Source organism: Eptesicus fuscus, chromosome 24 (genome assembly GCF_027574615.1).
Source record: "Eptesicus fuscus isolate TK198812 chromosome 24, DD_ASM_mEF_20220401, whole genome shotgun sequence".
Lineage (NCBI taxonomy): Eukaryota > Metazoa > Chordata > Mammalia > Chiroptera > Vespertilionidae > Eptesicus > Eptesicus fuscus.
The window spans coordinates 6254942-6272579 of NC_072496.1; the positions used below are offsets into that span (position 1 = coordinate 6254942).

The 17638-nt window shown below is 48.1% G+C and overlaps 1 protein-coding gene across 2 annotated transcripts in view; it reads left to right on the forward strand.

Moving 5' to 3' along the window:
- Positions 1 to 16878, forward strand: part of ENAH (ENAH actin regulator) — a 90947-nt gene extending 74069 nt beyond the window's left edge. For both annotated transcript variants that reach the window (XM_028157997.2, XM_054713048.1), the window contains 8 exons: positions 2627 to 2928; positions 4131 to 4276; positions 4438 to 4495; positions 5809 to 5857; positions 6998 to 7064; positions 13879 to 13957; positions 15207 to 15264; positions 15816 to 16878. In XM_028157997.2, the coding sequence (XP_028013798.2) occupies positions 2627 to 2928; positions 4131 to 4276; positions 4438 to 4495; positions 5809 to 5857; positions 6998 to 7064; positions 13879 to 13957; positions 15207 to 15264; positions 15816 to 15853 (797 nt within the window). In that variant the 3' untranslated portion in view covers positions 15854 to 16878. The remainder of the gene's footprint in view (positions 1 to 2626; positions 2929 to 4130; positions 4277 to 4437; positions 4496 to 5808; positions 5858 to 6997; positions 7065 to 13878; positions 13958 to 15206; positions 15265 to 15815) is intronic.
- Positions 16879 to 17638: the final 760 nt, after the last annotated feature.

The following is a 17638-nucleotide window of genomic DNA, read 5'->3' on the forward strand; positions in this document are numbered from 1 at the left end:
AGGCTAAAGCGATAGTTGAGAGAGAGGAGCATCTTCTATAGTCATCCCTCCTCCTATCCCACCCCATGCCTGAACCTTGGTGTCATGGTAACGGGGAAGGGAGGATGTAATCTTCTAAGTATGGGTTCTCTCTCTCTCTCTCTCTCTCTCTCTCTCTCTCTCGTTAATCCTTGATATTTTTCCCATTGCTTTTCAGAGAGAGTGGAAGGGAGGGAGGGAAGAGAGAGAGAGAAACATGGATGTGAGAGACACATCAACTGGTTGCCCCCCACATGCACCCCGACCCGGGTATGTGCCCTTGACTAGGAATCGAACCTCCGACCCCTTTGGTCCTGCGGGCCGGTGCTCTAAACCATTGAGCAACACCAGCCAGGGCTAAGTATGGATTATTTCTGTGTAGAGGAGGACCTGGCTCTGTAAGTAAATGAGAAGGTGTTTAGCAAACCTCCTGCCCCTTTAAAAACAGGATTTAGCAAGAATTACAGAAAGGAATAGGACAACAAATTGGTGCTTACCGACAGTGTTATAAGTCTAGATTTAAACACACCTTTTTTAAAAAAAAAAATCTTGGTTCTCAGATAAAGTAATAAATCTCATTATTGCTGCATATATAGTTTTCTTGTGGACTTCTCGGATGTGCATAAACATTTTGAGTCAGAAGTCTAGTTTAGTATCACGCTGACAGTAATGCCGGACAGAGAGGCCCAATTAGCTTGAGGGGTCAGACAGCCTCCCTGCCTCAGCCTTAACAGTAACCCCTGGGAGATGGACAGCCCCTGGGAGATGGACGGCCCCTGGGAGATGGACAGCCCCTGGGAGATTGACAGCCCCTGGGAGATTGACTGACAGCCCCTGGGAGATGGACAGCCCCTGGGAGATGGACAGCCCCTGGGAGATGGACAGCCCCTGGGAGATGGACAGCCCCTGGGAGATTGACAGCCCCTGGGAGATTGACTGACAGCCCCTGTGACTGACAGCCCCTGGGAGATGGACGGCCCCTGGGAGATGGACAGCCCCTGGGAGATTGACAGCCCCTGGGAGATTGACTGACAGCCCCTGGGAGATTGACTGACAGCCCCTGGGAGATTGACAGCCCCTGGGAGATGGACAGCCCCTGGGAGATTGACAGCCCCTGGGAGATTGACTGACAGCCCCTGGGAGATGGACAGCCCCTGGGAGATTGACAGCCCCTGGGAGATTGACTGACAGCCCCTGGGAGATTGACTGACAGCCCCTGGGAGATTGACAGCCCCTGGGAGATGGACAGCCCCTGGGAGATTGACAGCCCCTGGGAGATTGACTGACAGCCCCTGGGAGATGGACGGCCCCTGGGAGATTGACTGACAGCCCCTGGGAGATGGACGGCCCCTGGGAGATTGACTGACAGCCCCTGGGAGATGGACAGCCCCATGGACTCTTCTTGAGACAGTTCATGTTTTCGGCTTGGGTAACTGCCCAAAGGCAGCCGTTTCAGAAGATGTACCTCCCAGCGTGCAAATAGCATTTTATTTGTCCTAAAACACCCCCTTGGAGGCCTGAAGGAAAGGGGTACCTACTATTGTAATTTTCTGATGTTAAGATCTTGTTCGCTCTCTTGTGATTTTAGGAGAGTTGGACATTTTTCTCTTACCCCCTGTCTTCTAGGCTAAAAAAAAATAACCTCTGTGCTTGAACATCTATGTCATTGAGTGATTTCTGATAGTTCCTGGGAGGTTTTACTTTGTACTAGCCGATTCCTTCACTTCAGTGATTCTCTGTATTCTCGCTACACGTTGGCATTTGATGTGGAATAATGGAAGATGTTGATGCCTGGGACCCACTGACCATTCTGTTCTCAGGCTAGCCACGTGGGCTGTCTATATACAAGTCAGTATACACTGAGTGGCCAGATTATGATGATCTCTGAACGCATAATCATCTGGCCACTCAGTGTATATCCTATATAATAAAAGGCTAATATGCAAATTGTCCCCTTGGCCAGGAGTTCGACCAGCAGGCAGGCCGGCCAACCGCCCATGTCCCCTCCCCCTGGCCAGGCTGGCCGGACCCCATGCACAAATTCATGCACCCGGCCTCTAACACACACACACACACACACACACACACACACACACACACACACAGTGGCCAGATTATTATGCGTTCAGAGATCATCATAATCTGGCCACTCAGTGTATTTCTTTGCTCTTGTAGAATTCATTGAACTTAAGATTTACACAGATTATTTGGGGTCTGGTATTTCAAATAGCACTGACTGCCATCATACACATTGGTTTTTTTGTTTTGTTTTTTTCCCCCCCAAGGGTGCTGCCTCCCTTCCAGATGGTATAAGCATTTATTCTGTTTACTAAATCCCCACGAACAAAAGAGAAATTCTCACTAGGCGATCTGTGGCGTAGTTCTATCAATAAAGCTCTAACCCTCCAGTCGGCAGTGACGCACTGTGGCTGTCCGTGCTAGTATCGTTTTAACGCTGGCCTAGGCTTTCAACATGATGGTAAACCGAACTCCCTGATAACGTAGTAGCGGAAGTTTGGGTCGCCCGTTCAGTTCGGCGTGACGTCCTCCTGGGTGCTGTCGCGTGGCTCTGTTGCTGATGGTCTCATTGTGCCTTTCTTTCTCTCAGGCATTGTCTTGGGACCACCTGCACCCCCACCCCCTCCCCCACTCCCACCAGGTCCTGCCCAGACTCCAGGGGCGCTGCCTCCTCCCCCCGGACCGCCCCCTCCTCCCCCGCTGCCAGCCTCAGGGCCTCCGCCTCCCCCTCCGCCTCCCCCTCTGCCTAACCAGGTGCCCCCTCCTCCCCCGCCTCCCGCCCCTCCCCTGCCTGCATCTGGATTTTTTGTGGGATCCATGTCCGAAGACAATCGCCCGCTAACTGGACTGGCAGCCGCGATTGCTGGAGCAAAACTTAGGAAAGTGTCACGGGTAAATGCGATTCCAAGTTACTGTATTTTCTTATGTCTGTCTCGTTCTTTCTCGGTGTCTGAAGGACTGGCTTTCTTGTGCTCTAATGTTATGAACCCTAGGTTAATAACTTCATTCATTTAAAAAAAAAATGGGAAGAATTTAAATTTACGGAAAAGCTGCGAGAATAATACAGCTTCTGAAAACCCACCGCCCAGACTCGCCAGTTAACATCTGACTCTATTTCTTTTATTCTTTTCTCTCTGTGTATGTTTTCTTTTACATACACATGCACACACACACACACACACACACACACACACACACACGCATTTCTTTTTGTCTGAATTGCGAGTAAGTCAGGGATACCAGGCCCCTATTTCCCTAAATGCCTCACTGAACAAGGACATTCCCCTACATGACCCAGTGTAATTATCCAAATCAGGACCTGTTGTCGCTGGAATACTAGAATCTACAGATCTATTCCAGTTGTAGCTGTTGTCCAGTAATGTCTTCTACGACAATTTTTTCCTAGCCCAAGACCCATTCTGTGTAGTTGTTGTGTCCCGTCACTTTGCTTTAATCTGTAGCAATTCTGCCAACTTTCATGATAGTGACTTTTTAAAAAATATATTTTTATTGATTTCAGAGAGGAAGGGAGAGGGAGAGAGAAATAGAAACATCAATGATGAGAATCATTGATCAGCTGCCTCCTGCATGCCCCCCTACTGGGGATCGAGCCCACAACCCAGGCATGTGCCCTGACCGGGAATTGAACCCGTGACCTCCTTCCTGGTTCATAGGTCAACACTCAACCGCTGAGCCACGCCGGCTGGGCGATCTTGACATTTTGACAGCTATAAAACCAGTATTTTTTAGCTTATCCTTCATTTTGGTTCATCTGATGTTTTCTCAAGACTAGATTCAGGTGATGTGTTTTGAGACAGGTATTTTTCACCACCAAAGTAATATGTCCTTTTCGGTGTATCGCACACAGGGACATGTGACATACGTTCCCCATGTTTAGGGATGTTAACTCTGAGAAAACTTCTCTTGCTCTGTAAGGTCCATGCTGTTCACCCCCGTTGGTTCTTCAGAAGGTTTCAGAATAGATGTTTTATGGAAGTGATGGCTGCTCTGTTATTCCGGTTTGAATGTAATAGAACGGTAAAGCGCAGTACTGCTTAACCTACGAGTTGATCACGTATGTATGTTTCGTTAAGATGGAGGATGCCTCTTTCCCAAGCGGGGGCAGTGCCGTTGGCGTGAATTCGGCCTCATCCAAAGCGGACACGGGTCGCGGGAACGGACCCCTTCCTCTGGGGGGCAGTGGTTTAATGGAAGAAATGAGTGCCCTGCTGGCCAGGAGGTAAGTGCGCCATTGTGTGGACGTGTCCAGAAATGAGGATATTTTCTTAATTTCCTCTCAGATATAATTTATCTTGATGCAGTTCTTCCCTTTTGGGGGTAGTTTTTACACTAAGAGATGATTTAAAAAAAAAAAAAGAATCCAATTTACCTTCTTTCTAGGAGGAGGATTGCTGAAAAGGGGTCAACAATAGAAGCAGAACAAAAAGAGGACAAAAGTGTAAGTTACTCAAGACCTGGGAGTGTGGGGCTCAAGCACAGCTCATTCAGGAAATTCTGGCAGAGATTGGTGCGAACTTCACATGAACTTAAGACTGCTTCCTTTTTCAGTCTTCAGGCAGTAAAATAGCTGGTGATGAGCGTTGCTTATACATTTTTAATGACATTCCTAGTAAGATGGGTTGAATACCCGGGGTGGTGGGGGAAGCCGTAGGGTCAAGTCTGTAGAATTTAATTCGGTACCTAAGTTTATCATTACATGAGCGGGAGCGGGCTTAGACAGCCTTAGCGCTGCCGCGGAGGCGGGAGAGGCTCCTGCCACCTCTGCTGCGTTCACCAGCCGTGAGCCCGGCATCTGGCTGAGCGGCGCTCCCCCTGTGGGAGTGCACTGACCACCAAGGGGCAGCTCCTGCATTGAGCGTCTGCCCCCTGGTGGTCAGTGTGCATCATAGCAACCGGTCGTTCCGCCTTTCGGTCGATTTGCCTATTAGGCTTTTATTATTATAGACTAGAAGCCCGATGCACGAAGATTTGTGCCAGAATGGGCCTTCCTTTCCCTGGCTGCCAGCACCGCTTTCGCTCTGGCTAGAGCTGCCTTTCCGCCTTCCTATGTTGCGCAGAGGCCCGGAGCGGCCGGGGGCGGGGCTGAACACCTGCGTCGTCGCCATGGCAATGACGCAAGCGTCCTGCCCCGCCCCCGGCCACTCAGTGCCCGCATATGCAAATTAACCCACCATCTTTGTTGGGTTGATTTGCATACTCACTCCTGATTGGCTGGTGGGTGTTGCGAAGGTACGGCCAATTAGCATGTTACTCTTTTATTAGGTAGATGAGCGAATGGATTTTACTAGGTGGTGGTGGTGGTTTGGTTTTGGTTTTGATTTTTCCTCTTAGGGTGCCCGTTTCCTTGCACTTAAAATGAAGGAATAAGACAACATCAGCAGCGTTCCGATGTTTCCCCTGGGAGCCTGCAGTTGGTCATTAGCTGTGCTCCCCTGCCCGGTTCAGCTGGGCGAGCTCTGCTTTATCTGTTGTGTGGATTGGTGTTGAGCACATAATAGAGTGGTTTTTCCCGATACGTTGGGCCCTCTGTGCTGCCACTCCCCACCTGGCGGGAGAGCATTGGCCAGTGCAGTTCTCAGTGAGCGCGTGAGGGAGGGGCACACTGCCGGGAACGTAGGAGAAGGGAGAAGGGAAAAGATGGACGAAGGGAAAAGTGGGAAATGGCAGAAAGAATATTGGGGACGGAAGGACAAGCACTGACCCCGGCCGGCCGGTGTGGGATGCTGCTAATACGTGTTTCTGTGTGTTTAGGAGGATGTAGAGCCCGTCACTGCTAAGGCCTCTTCCACAAGTACACCTGGTAAGGTCACCCGTTCTGCGTGTCCTCTCTCTCGTCACGCCCTCCATCTCCCCGGGGTTGGGTCAGGTGACCGCTTGGTCACGAAGATGTTAGAATTTCTGTTCACCCTGGAGGTCACGACCTCTTTTCCCCTCCGCCCTCTGCGATGCCAGAGCAGCTGTTAATTTCTTTTTGCTGCTGGGAGACCTATAGAGACCCCACGTTTTTCTCTGATGATTCTTTCTTTGAAAAATCATAATTTTTACACATTTTTGTGTGTTTCATTGGTAACGACTCGAGGTTAGTCACTAAAACAAAGGAAATACATGCATAGGTGAAAGGGAAGTGTTTTTTTGATCACTGGTTCTTAAAGATTGAGCATGTTAGCCAGCATTAAGTCTCATTTCAAAACATTCTAAAATTGGGAAGGTTGTCATTGGAACCATTCATTTGGCTCATGGTGATAATCGAGGAAATAAAGCTTCTAATTTGTAAGGCGGGGTGACGGGGGGAATCTAAAAACCTTTGGGAAACATTCTTGAATTGAGTGAAATTTTTAAAAATATATTTTTATTGATTTCACAGAGGAAGGGAGAGGGAGAGAGAGAGAAACATCGATGATGAGAGAGAATCTTTGATCAGCTGCCTCCTGCACGCCCCCTACTGGGGATCAAGAGCACCACTGGGGCATGTGCCCTTGACTGGAATGGAACCCGGGACCTTTCAGTCCTCAATCTGACACTCTATCCACTGAGCCAACCCAGCTAGGACCTTACACTCTTTCTTAATTTAAAATACTTTATACTGTTTCTTTCTAACTAATTAAAAATACCCTGCTCTTATTCTGATGATCCTGTCTTTATCAGAGAAACTTCTTCCCAGCCGGCGTATAGAATTAATAGTATTTTAGATATAACCATCTAAGTGTATCCTGGAGAAACCTGTCATCCGTGCTCATTCCTCTCATTTTAAGGTCTGAAACTGTTCCAATCGGAACCCTTACAGATTGTAACTACAGTTCAGAATTGAAATGAGAAGTTTGCTATTTACCTAGATCACTCCCCTCACCTGTGTAACGGTATTTAGTGTTTTATTAGTTGTTTCACAATAACTCTGGGAGCGTGTCGCGTAGTGAACAATTTCTCTTCTTTGTTTTTCAAGAACCAACAAGGAAACCTTGGGAAAGAACGAATACCATGAACGGCAGCAAGTCCCCTGTTATATCCAGGTATGATGTGTTTCCTGAGTTTTATATCGCGTTTTCATCTAAGAAGAGATGGACGGCTCCATTTTTACTGTAGAAAACATAATGGGATGGTAGGTTTGACATTGTCCGGTGGAGCCAGTAAAACACCGTGTTCTGTGGCTGTTGGGGCAGGCCCTGCGCCCCTGCGTATGTCACCAGTCTAAATCGTCTCAATTCTGCCCGCTGCTTGTTCCCAGCCAGGCTGTCTGAACTGCAAGAGAGCTTTTATTCCTCCCAATTTTTATTTTTTTATTTTGAAAGATTCAAAATGACAGAAAAGCTGAAAGAGCAACGCACAGTCAACACCCATCTACCCATCACCTAAATATACCAATTATTATTATTATTAACGTGTTGCCACGTTTGCTTGGACTCTTAACCTGCCTGCCCGTCCCCACACCGTTTTCCCCCTGAATCGTTAGAAGGCAGTTTGCAAACATTGCCTTCTTTACCCTGAATACTTCTTGCGTCTTTCCCGAGCACCAGAACCTTCCTCGACGTCGCCCCTATGCTGTTCTCACTCTCCAGAAACTGGACGCCGAACCTTCATTCACAGAACACAGTCGCCCCTTCCCGCTCGTCTCTGTGACCTCCTGTGTTTTGTGAATGAGATTTTTGAAGGAAGCTTATGTTTTCATTTTAAACTGAAAAGCGGCTGGAGAGAGCAAAGACTTGTGATGTTGATGAGAGAGCAAAAGAAAGCCCAACATTTTGAATTTGTAAAGCAGGAAGATGCATGGTTCTCTCCGTGCCCGGAAACAAGACGAGTTCATTCATGTTCCTACAAGTGGCCGTGTGTGTGTGTGTGTGTGTGTGTGTGTGTGTGTGTGTGTGGTCAAGGAAAGTCGCTATTCCTTAGCGAGGCATGCTTTATTGTCATAACTAAATTCCTATCTCAGGCCTTGAACAGGGACGAAACTTCTTTGTTTTGTTTATGAGACAGTTTAAGGGACTCCCAGAAACAAAAGCTATTTTCCTAGAGACTTAAGAGGATTTTTTTTTTTTTTTTGCCTTTTCTTTCTGAGCTAGTTGCCTTGTTTTTGCCTCAGAAAAAAAGCCACATGGACTCCACTTACAGAAATCTAATAACGAAAAACGCGAGGCTCGGCCTCAGCGTGTCACAGGCCTGTCCTGTGTGAGCCTAAACCTGAATTTGCATCTGTTTTTCGAGTGGCCCCTCCTGATGATGGCAGGCAGGCCGGGTTTGCTGGGGACACTGTGATTTAAGCGCCACCAAGGAACCGGGCCTTTTGAATGGAACGATGCGTTTAGTTTCTGAAGTGACTGCGGGAGGACTCTATTTGATGTTGGAGGAAGATGTAGAGATTGCTTTCCGTGGGCCTGTCTTCTCAGGAGAGGGGGAGAAATTGCCCGGTTAGGTTTCTCAGATGCCTAGCGATGTAGTCTTTGAATGCGTGTCCGGTGGCTGTTACCGCCTGCCTTCAGGAGCGCGTTAGGAAGCCTGCTGCATCACATACACATCAGGGAACAGAGCTGGGATGGGCCATTTGTCCTTTGAGGGTGTCAAACTCGAGGCCGGTAAATGAAGGAGGCATGTGGCCCGCTGTCTGCGAGTTTGACCTGCTTGGGGCGGGGAGCAATTCTCCTCTTCGCTTATCTTCATCCCTGTCTCATTGATAGGAATTCCATGGCGGGCTTGCCTACAGCTACATCTAATTTCATGCAGAAGTACCTTAGAGGGGACGTGGAAGAGGGTGTCTGCATGGAATGTGTTTCTTTCTCGATGTGGTTTGGTTCGTTTAGTGCAGGAGTGGGGGCTGTCCGGCCAGCAGGCCGCGAAATCCTTTGGTCTGGCCGGATGGAGCCGGCTGATTTTCAAGTTGATAATTTTGTGTGGCCCGTGGTGATGTGATCAATATCCAGGTGGCCCTTGGCAGACAAAAAGGGTCCCCACCCCTGACTTAGTGAAAGGAAAATTATTTCTTGAAAGGTTTTTCAGACTTCTCACGGCCTCTTAATGTGTCCGAAAGGCCACCATCGAAAAAGCATCTTTGCATAGATGAGTGGAATATTGGCTCTTACTATCCAGGACTCGGTGGTAAGCACGCTGCGAGCCCGTGGATGGTGTTCCATTCCTGTTCGGAAATAGGAATTCCGAAAGGCCCGCTAACTCCCTGCCTAGTCGTAGGCCTTCCCATGGACTCGGTCCCGCCACTGATGTGCGTGGTGGAGGTATTCACCCCCCACTGCAGACACTGTTAAACCAGAAGCCGTTTTTAAAATACGCTTAAGAGGCTAGGAACTGTATTGCTTTTCTTCCTAAGTCATCTCCCCTGCTCCTTCTGAAAGCAAGTCCATGAGCCGCTGTAGGTTTTTATTTAAGTGCTCCTTGTCCTTGCACGGTAGGAAAATACCCCTTTCTTTTGTGAATATCCATGTCATCATTACGTGAAGGGTGAAACGGGTTAATATCCTATAGTGCTATCCAGGAGCTACTGCCTGATGCTGTATTTGTTAAGTAAAGATGTCAGGCAGTAGCGTAAAAGCAAAAATGTCATCGTCAAAAACGCTTTAGACTCTTGACTGGAATATAATGTCGGAAAGTGTGTGTTTTCCTGCTCTGGTTTAATGATTAAGAGCTTACAGATCTTGTATTCGGGATGGGGAAAAGGACCTTTGCCTGCCTCCTGATCAGCGTTAATTCTGTACACTTCAAGCCACAGTGGTTTTGACTGTGCTTTTATTTGAGACTGTATAGCTTTATGTTCACGCGAATAGAAATGTCTGTGTTTTGAAACTTGTTGAATCTCTGTGTTGCAGATTTTCCTGTGTCTGCCATCTGTAAAAATAATGATTTTTTTAAAAAATGTTCTGATTAAGTAAACAGTATCCTCACATAATTAGAATTAGTCTCCAAATATCTACTTTTTTTATTGGAAACCTCATTTTAAGGTTAATGGACTCCTTTAGTTCTGATTTTGCTAAGTTCTTATTTTAGTTCTTTTAGTTTGCTAAGACTAAAAAAAAAAAAACACAACGCTATAAAATAGCATGATGAGAATTATTTTTTAAAGTTCTATTGTCTGCCCCTTTAAATGGTTTTTCCCCTTCATAGATGGGATTCTCCAAGGAAAAATCAGATTGTTTTTGACAGCAGGTCCTGTGATTCATTGCACAGGTATCACCCTGATGTGACTGTGATTTGAGACGTTGAAATGACGTGTTCAGGGTAGGGCTGAGCTTTTTCTACCTGGATCGGTAATCACCACGAGGCAGATGTTTCGGAAGATTGAACCTTTCATGTTCAGCTTTATTTAGAACACTTTTTAAAAAAATTCTAAGAGAATTTAAATTAGAAAAATTAATAGTGTTCATTTCTTTGCCATCACTTTATAGTTATACTAGAGGCCCAGTACACGAATTCATGCACCAGTGGGGTCCCTTGGCCTGGCCTGCGGGGTTGGGCTGAAACCGGCTCTCCAACATCCCCCAAGGGATTGCGAGAGGGCACAGGCCTGGCCAAGGGACCCCACTGGTGCATGATGGGGGCGTGAGGGACTGCGGGAGGGCTCCAGGGCGTGTCCGGCCAGTCTTGCTCAGTCCTGATCGCTGGACCCCAGCAGCAAGCTAACCTACCAGTTGGAGCATCTGCCCCCTGGTGGTCAGTGCATGTCATAGAGAGCAGTTGAGCTACCTTAGCATATCATTAGCATATTACGCTTTGATTGGTTGAACGGCTGACCAGAGGACCGGACACTTAGCATATTAGGCTTTTATTATATAGGATTCGGATCAGTATAAATGGTAAACATATCAGAAATACTAGAATGGGAATTGGAGGCCACATAGATCTAGGCTGTTTGTAGCTTTTTCGTTTTCTTTTAAAGACTGTTCTCTTCTTAAGTATGGGACGAGGCTTTTGAAAAGTGGAATATAAGAGCCTAGACTGTTTGATCCTGGAACAGAGGACAATATTAGAACCACAATTGTGGATAAGTTATTCTTGGAGGAAAATCTCTGTGTTCTAGATACATGGTTGAAATCAAGCATCTTTAACAACCTAATGTCTAACATCCTGAACAGATTATTTGTTTTCCAGGATGAGTCCTAGGATCCCTTTTGTAAATTAAGAAAATTTAAGATGTGATTCGTGTATTTCTTTCTTCATTAGAACAAAAAAAAGGGCAATTTGAAAAAAATCCCCAAATGCTTAAGCTATATTGAGACTTAAATGTTGTAGAGGCAACACTCACATTATAAAGTAATAAAAACCTCTGAGAAATCCTCATATTTTGTTATCAGTTATGGTGAAAACTCACAGACTAGAAATGACAGAGATCTACCATGTAATTATATGCATCTATGTTTAAAAACGCATGTCCGGCTCCCTGGGAACATGAGCTGACTAGGATCTGGAGGCGTGTTTATAGCATGGGTGGGGAGTTCTGTAATCAGACCCTATTTGGCCACATGGTTAACTAGTTTAAATTATTTTCTTGCCACTGGTGATTCAACTATTCGACAAGTTTGTCAGCCGGCGACATCGGCATAAAGTGTTTATATGACAACAGTAAAATGTTTTGTTTTCTGCTTTTTTTTTTTTTTTTTTGAGGTGATTTAATTTTTAAGACCAAAAGATTCATTCGGGCAATTTGCTAGTCGATAGAAAAATAGCGCCTAACACTGAGATTTCCTGTTGTCCGTCAGGCTTCTCCGTTAACTTGCTGCTTTCACACACAGTGCCTGCTGGGACGCTGTTGTGGATGAACCTGTTTTTAAAAAGTGGTGATTGCTTCTTTCCTTCCGTATGAAAACTTCCCCTCTTTAGTTCATTATCGCGGTGGTGGTGGTGGTGGTGGTGGTGGTGGGTTGCATGTTAGCATGAACTCAGTTTTTTTAAAAATTGCATGTTTCCACAAGTGTTTATTACAGAACAACAGTAATTTATTGCATCGTTTAGTAAGTATGGGGATATATTCATAGCAGACTGCTCGGTTCAGTAGCAGACTGCAGTTATTGACATGAACTTAAAGGTATGCATTGTATACCTTAGGACAGCGGCCGGCAAACTCATGAGTCCACAGAGCCACATATCAACAGGACAACGATTGAAATTTCTTTTCAGAGCCACATTTTTTAAACGTAAACTTCTTCTAACGCCACTTCTTCAACATAGACTCGCCCAGGCCGTGGTATTTTGTGGAAGAGCCACACTCCAGGGGCCAAAGAGCCGCGTGTGGCTCGCGAGCCGCAGTCTGCCGACCACGGCCTTAGGAGAAAGTGTTTAGGTAGTTGTACCATTAACTATGAAAAGGGCCGGTAAGGATTTAACGCTGGAGGGCAGGAATCAGTGAATGTGGGCAAGCGGAATGGGCAGGCCCCACCTTTAGGAGTGTTTCATTTGGGCCGGACTCTACATGGAGCGCCGTGACTTGCATACGGTGGACCTCACACATGGCAGCGGACTGTGGCACCGAGGAGTCTGCTCAGCCAAGTCAGAAAGGGTGTCCTCGCCGGAGGAAAGAGAACACGTCATAGAAACCTCCCTCCCCCCACAGGGCCCACCTCAGTGCTTCGTGCGACGTTTTCTGAAAGTAATTGTCCTTGTCCATGTACACGTGCGAAGAGATGGAGTAGAATAGAATGGGGGGACTTGCTCCCAGCACCCTTTTCAACAGGCAGAGGCTTGATGTGAAAGCACGCGAACTCGGTATTGCTCCTTGGCCAGCAGGGCCTGTGGGTTTGGAACTGTGCAGTCAGGACTCTGTGAAAGTCACGGTATCTGGTGAGTCTTGGTTCACGTTGCTTAACATCGGTGCTCTGCAGAATGGGAACTCTGCCAGTGTGCCTTGCCTAATGGTTTTCCTCTGCGTCGTGGCCCTTAAGGAGTGGCCACCGATGACACTAACCCGGAAAACAGAGGAGCGGCCCAGGGAAAGGCTGGTTTTCCACTTGGGGTTTTCGCTTATTGCCAGAACTGGACAGGAAGTGTGACTGACGTAGGTGGTACTGAAACTTTTGCTTACGATATGCCTCATCCCAAGGACTTTGTGTGAAAATTTTAATAGAAGCTAAACTTCTCAGGTGCCGTAGTTGACCATCGGCGTTTTGTGTGGCATTTCCTTTAAAAAAAAACAAAACCAAATACACTCAACACCATAAGGTAACTTTACGGAAGTAGTTAGCCACATCACCACCCTTCGGATGCCATCTCCATTCACTTCATCGGGAGATGGTCATTGGATATGAATATACTTAATCATCATTTTGACGTAATCATTCTTCCAATATTTTTATGTATTTTGATGCTTGAAATGGAATAAAAAAAAAAAAAACAGACAAAGAAGTCCTGCTTAGTCAGATGCTCTTTCCCCAAACCAAGGTGTAGGATCTGCTAAATGGATTCCCACGCGAGTGAGACATTCGTTTTTAGGTTTTCCCTCCCGCGGGCTCGTCAGCCCTCTGGGAGGTGACGCACACGTTCAAGAGGAGGAGAGGACAGGGTTGCGTCCCGTGGGCTCGGTGGGGCCGCCGGCCTCTTGATGGCCGTGACACATGTCACCGGGTGGCCTGCCTCGTGCCCCGAGACGGTTGTCGCCTCCTCTTGGCACCTGTGCCCACCTTCCTGACAGATAACGGAGAATGCCGAGCCAAGGGCACAGGTGTTTGCTTCTGTCCTAATCAGCCCCACGACGTTGCCCGTTAACTTCTTAACACGCCGCGTTGTGAGCCACGGCCTGGGATCCGGTGCCGGGCCGGTGGGAGTGCAGGTTTGTGTGAACTCGGCGGCCCGCCGACGTGCTGCTGACCTGCCCTGGACCTCTCGTTTGTACAGACCCAAGTCCGCGCCCTCGTCCCAGCCCAGTGCCAACGGAGTCCAGGCGGAGGGACTAGACTACGACCGGCTGAAGCAGGTGGGGCTCGGCGGCCGGCTTCGCATGCCACCCGCTGCTTTTAAAGCTGTCTGCGTGCGTGCGTGTGTGTGTGCATGTGTGCGTGCGTGTGTGTGTGCGTGTGCCTGACAGATGGTGAATGCGCCCGAAAAGCATGCGCCGTTCAGGTATTTTCCGCACATGGAGCAGTGGCATGGGCACGCTTGGCGCTTTGCAGATCCTCGTGTTTTGGTGCTGGGGGTTTGCAGGGGTGGGGGGTGGGGGGGCACCCCTCCCTGCAGAGCATCGCTATGAAATGGAATGGGGGGCGCATACACACCTTAGCGTGTGTAGTAGCCACTTTAAGTCAGTACAGAGAAAAAGAGGACGTTTCATAATAAGATTTCAATGTGTAATCAATATTTTAAAATTACTGCCCTCGCCGGTTTGGCTCAGTGAATAGAGCGTCGGTCTGTGGCCTGAAGGGTCCCAGGTTCGATTCTGGTCAAGGGCACATGCCCAGGTTGTGGGCTTGATCCCCAGTGGGGGGGCGTGCAGGAGGCAGCCGATCAATGATTCTCATCATTGATGTTTCTCTATCTCTATCTCTATCTCTCTCCCCCCTCCCTTCCTCTCTGAAATCAATAAAAATAACACTTAAAAAAAATAAAACATAAAACTGCTAATGAGTTACTCTACATTATGTTCTTCCTACTACTTCTTTGAAATCCAGTGTCTGTTTGACGTTTGGAAAGCACCCATTTCAGATCCGCCCCTTTCAGGTGCTCAGTGGCTGTGTGTGGCCGGGACCTTCGGTCTTGGACCGGGCAGGGCCAGCAGGGTCCCGTCCGCCTTTGTCTCCTGTGAGGGCAGCCCCTGGGGGTCCTCGGGGGGACCCCTGGGTTCCTGGACATGCAGTTGGCAGCTGTGGTGATCCCTAAGCAAGCCCCATCCGTCAGACCTGGTGACAGGAGTGCCAGGAGCTGGTGTGTCCTCCTCCGCGCCTCGGGGTGCCCCGCCCCCCAGACCCTCCCCGGAGGCCAGACTGAAAGCCCCCGTCCTTTCTAGAGATGATCTGAGTCAGACGCGTCACGTCACGGGATGACGGAGGGGTGATTTCGCTTCTAGAAAGCATTCTGTCTCGTCTCTCGCGAGGCCGGAATAAGCAGAAAGGTTGGGCAGGGGAGACCATTCCAGCCCCGAACGTACGTCCTTCAGATTCTAGGTGCGCAGGATCGTCTGGGCAGTAACTTACTTTCTGTCTCCCTGGTGTGTTTCTCTGCCGTTTTAGGACATTTTAGATGAAATGAGGAAAGAATTAACCAAGCTAAAAGAGGAGCTCATTGACGGTGAGTGTCTAAACACGCCCGCTACTCCTACAGGGGCCCGTTCAAGAACCGCGCGCTTTAGGAGAAGGCAAAGACAGAAACGGCCCGCTGGTTCCTTGAGGGCAGACCACGATTCCCTTTCCGTGGTCTCCTGCCCTTGGCCTGGCTTGTGGGAGGCGCTCTCTCCTTCTTGTAATGGAGGTAAAACATGGGGATAAACAAGAGCCCTGCGGTTCAGGTGTCGAGACGTGATGGCTGGGGAACTGGGTGGTGAGTCTTTCTCTGGGTGCCCTGCTGACCCATCCTGCCCCCCTGGATGTTGAGCCCACAGAATAAGTGCCTTTTTCTGGCCTCTGGAAGGGAGAGAATCAGTCAACACCCATATGTGGACATGAGTACCGTCCTTGTACTAAGCAAGGGCAAAGACCTGTGCCACGAAGCATGCAAGATCCGTGTGTCCTTTCATTCCTGGGAGGTCGAGCGCAGCCGTTCACATTTCTTAAGACCGAGCCGCTCCTTTGTTTTTTTTACCTCTTTCATTTATTTTGAATCCTTCTCCTTTTCCTACTCAGCAATCAGGCAGGAACTGAGCAAGTCCAACACGGCGTAGAGACGCAAACCGAGGAGAGAGAGGACTTACATCCGGAGGAGGGAACACACACCTGCCCACAGCAACTGCTAACAACAGACCCTCCCTCTGTGAGCCGGGAGCGGGAGATGGAGACGGTCGGAAGGGAGGAGGGGAAAACCCAACCGACTCTGAAAGCCTTCAGACACCGTGACTCCGGCGCCAAGCTCTTTCTCTCCCCGTTTGCTGCTTTATTCCGACCTTGTCAGCGGGATGGAAGGGCCGTGGGACGTTCCTGTAGCCGTCGATGCAGAAAATGCTAAGCCCGTCGGGCAGGATCGCCGCGCAGTGAAGTACCTTCATGTCAGGATCGGATCTCGCATATTTCCACAACCCATGGCTAAAAATAAAGAGCGAGGCTTACGAAGTTTTCTTTTTCTTTTTTTTTTTTTTTTTTGCTCAGAGTTTCCGATGAAGAATTCAGCAGGTCACGCTATTGTATTGTACATGTTTCTCTCAGGTTCGTCTTCCCATCATCCTAGCCCACGAATATCGAGGTGTGAGCCCCCGTGGAGTCTTCGGATCATCCAGTGCGGGACAGACGGAAACGCCGTGTGCTTTCACGGGGTGATATTTCTAAGAACGCGCCCCCAAAACGACTCGTCCGGCCGGAGGAGTGCTAGAATGATGGGAAGTCTCTCGAGCTAGCCTTCATGCAAATTTTGTAGATTGAAAACATAAGATGCGTCCAGAATTGAAACGATTTCGATGCCTTCCTCAATTGTTACAATGCTTTACCAAATCGATGACTCCTACATTACGCAAAGCAGTGGTCAAATGTAAAACGGTATATTGTAGATTTCCTGTAGGTTTTCAACCACCTTTTTTAGACTTCTGCATGTGGACATTTTTATAATGTAATTACAGCCACCAACAAAATTAGCTTTTTTTAAAAAATGGCCAGACAGTAATGCATGCCACTCTTCTATGTAGTGGCCTTTTTCAAGGCCTCGTCCCAGGGGAAAAAGAAACATTTTGTAGCATCTAGGGGAGAGGGAGGGAGGGAGGGAGGGAAGGAATAATTTTTTTATTTAAAGTTCATCTCTGCACTACCTTTTTTTCTCTCGATTACCTGCATGACAAACAACGAGGACTATTTTATGACTTTAGTTGGTAAATGTGTAACAGAACCGAGTACGCAACCTTCTCCATCACGTCGTCAGCGATTTGTCTCTCCGGGCTTCCGTCGTGTCCATGGTCCGAAACACCGTTCTGCGGGGACACGCCCCTGACCGCGGAGCTGCCTTGGGGATTGTGTGATGTTGAATGACGAGCGCTGACCGTGACCGCAGCAGTTACGGTCTCGGGAGCAACCACTGGGGAGCTGGGCATAGTTTTCTTTTATTTTAATAAGTGAGACTTGGGTGGCGGGAACGAGGAATGAGCTCCTCTGCTTCCCAGCTGTGCGTGCGCACGTGTGTGTTAGTGTGTGCGCACGTGTGTGTTAGTGCACGCACACGCGTGTGGATGCAGTCCACTCTTTTCTTTTGACATTTGTAAGATTAAAATAGGGGAGAAATCCTATCTGTTGCAATGATAGATTTTTTTTTTTTTTTTTTTTTTTTTTTTACATTTAGGAAATCAACAATTCTCTAGGCTCTCCATCTTGATTCATGCTTGAGTTATGTGCCATATTTGCTTTGAAGTCTTTGATTATCACTAAAATGTCGGAGACATCATCCGTCCGCGTTCTAGATCCCATGCATCTCAGTCCGTAAGACGGGGCTCGTCCATAGCGTAGCTGGCTGAATGCTGCCGGTTTACAGC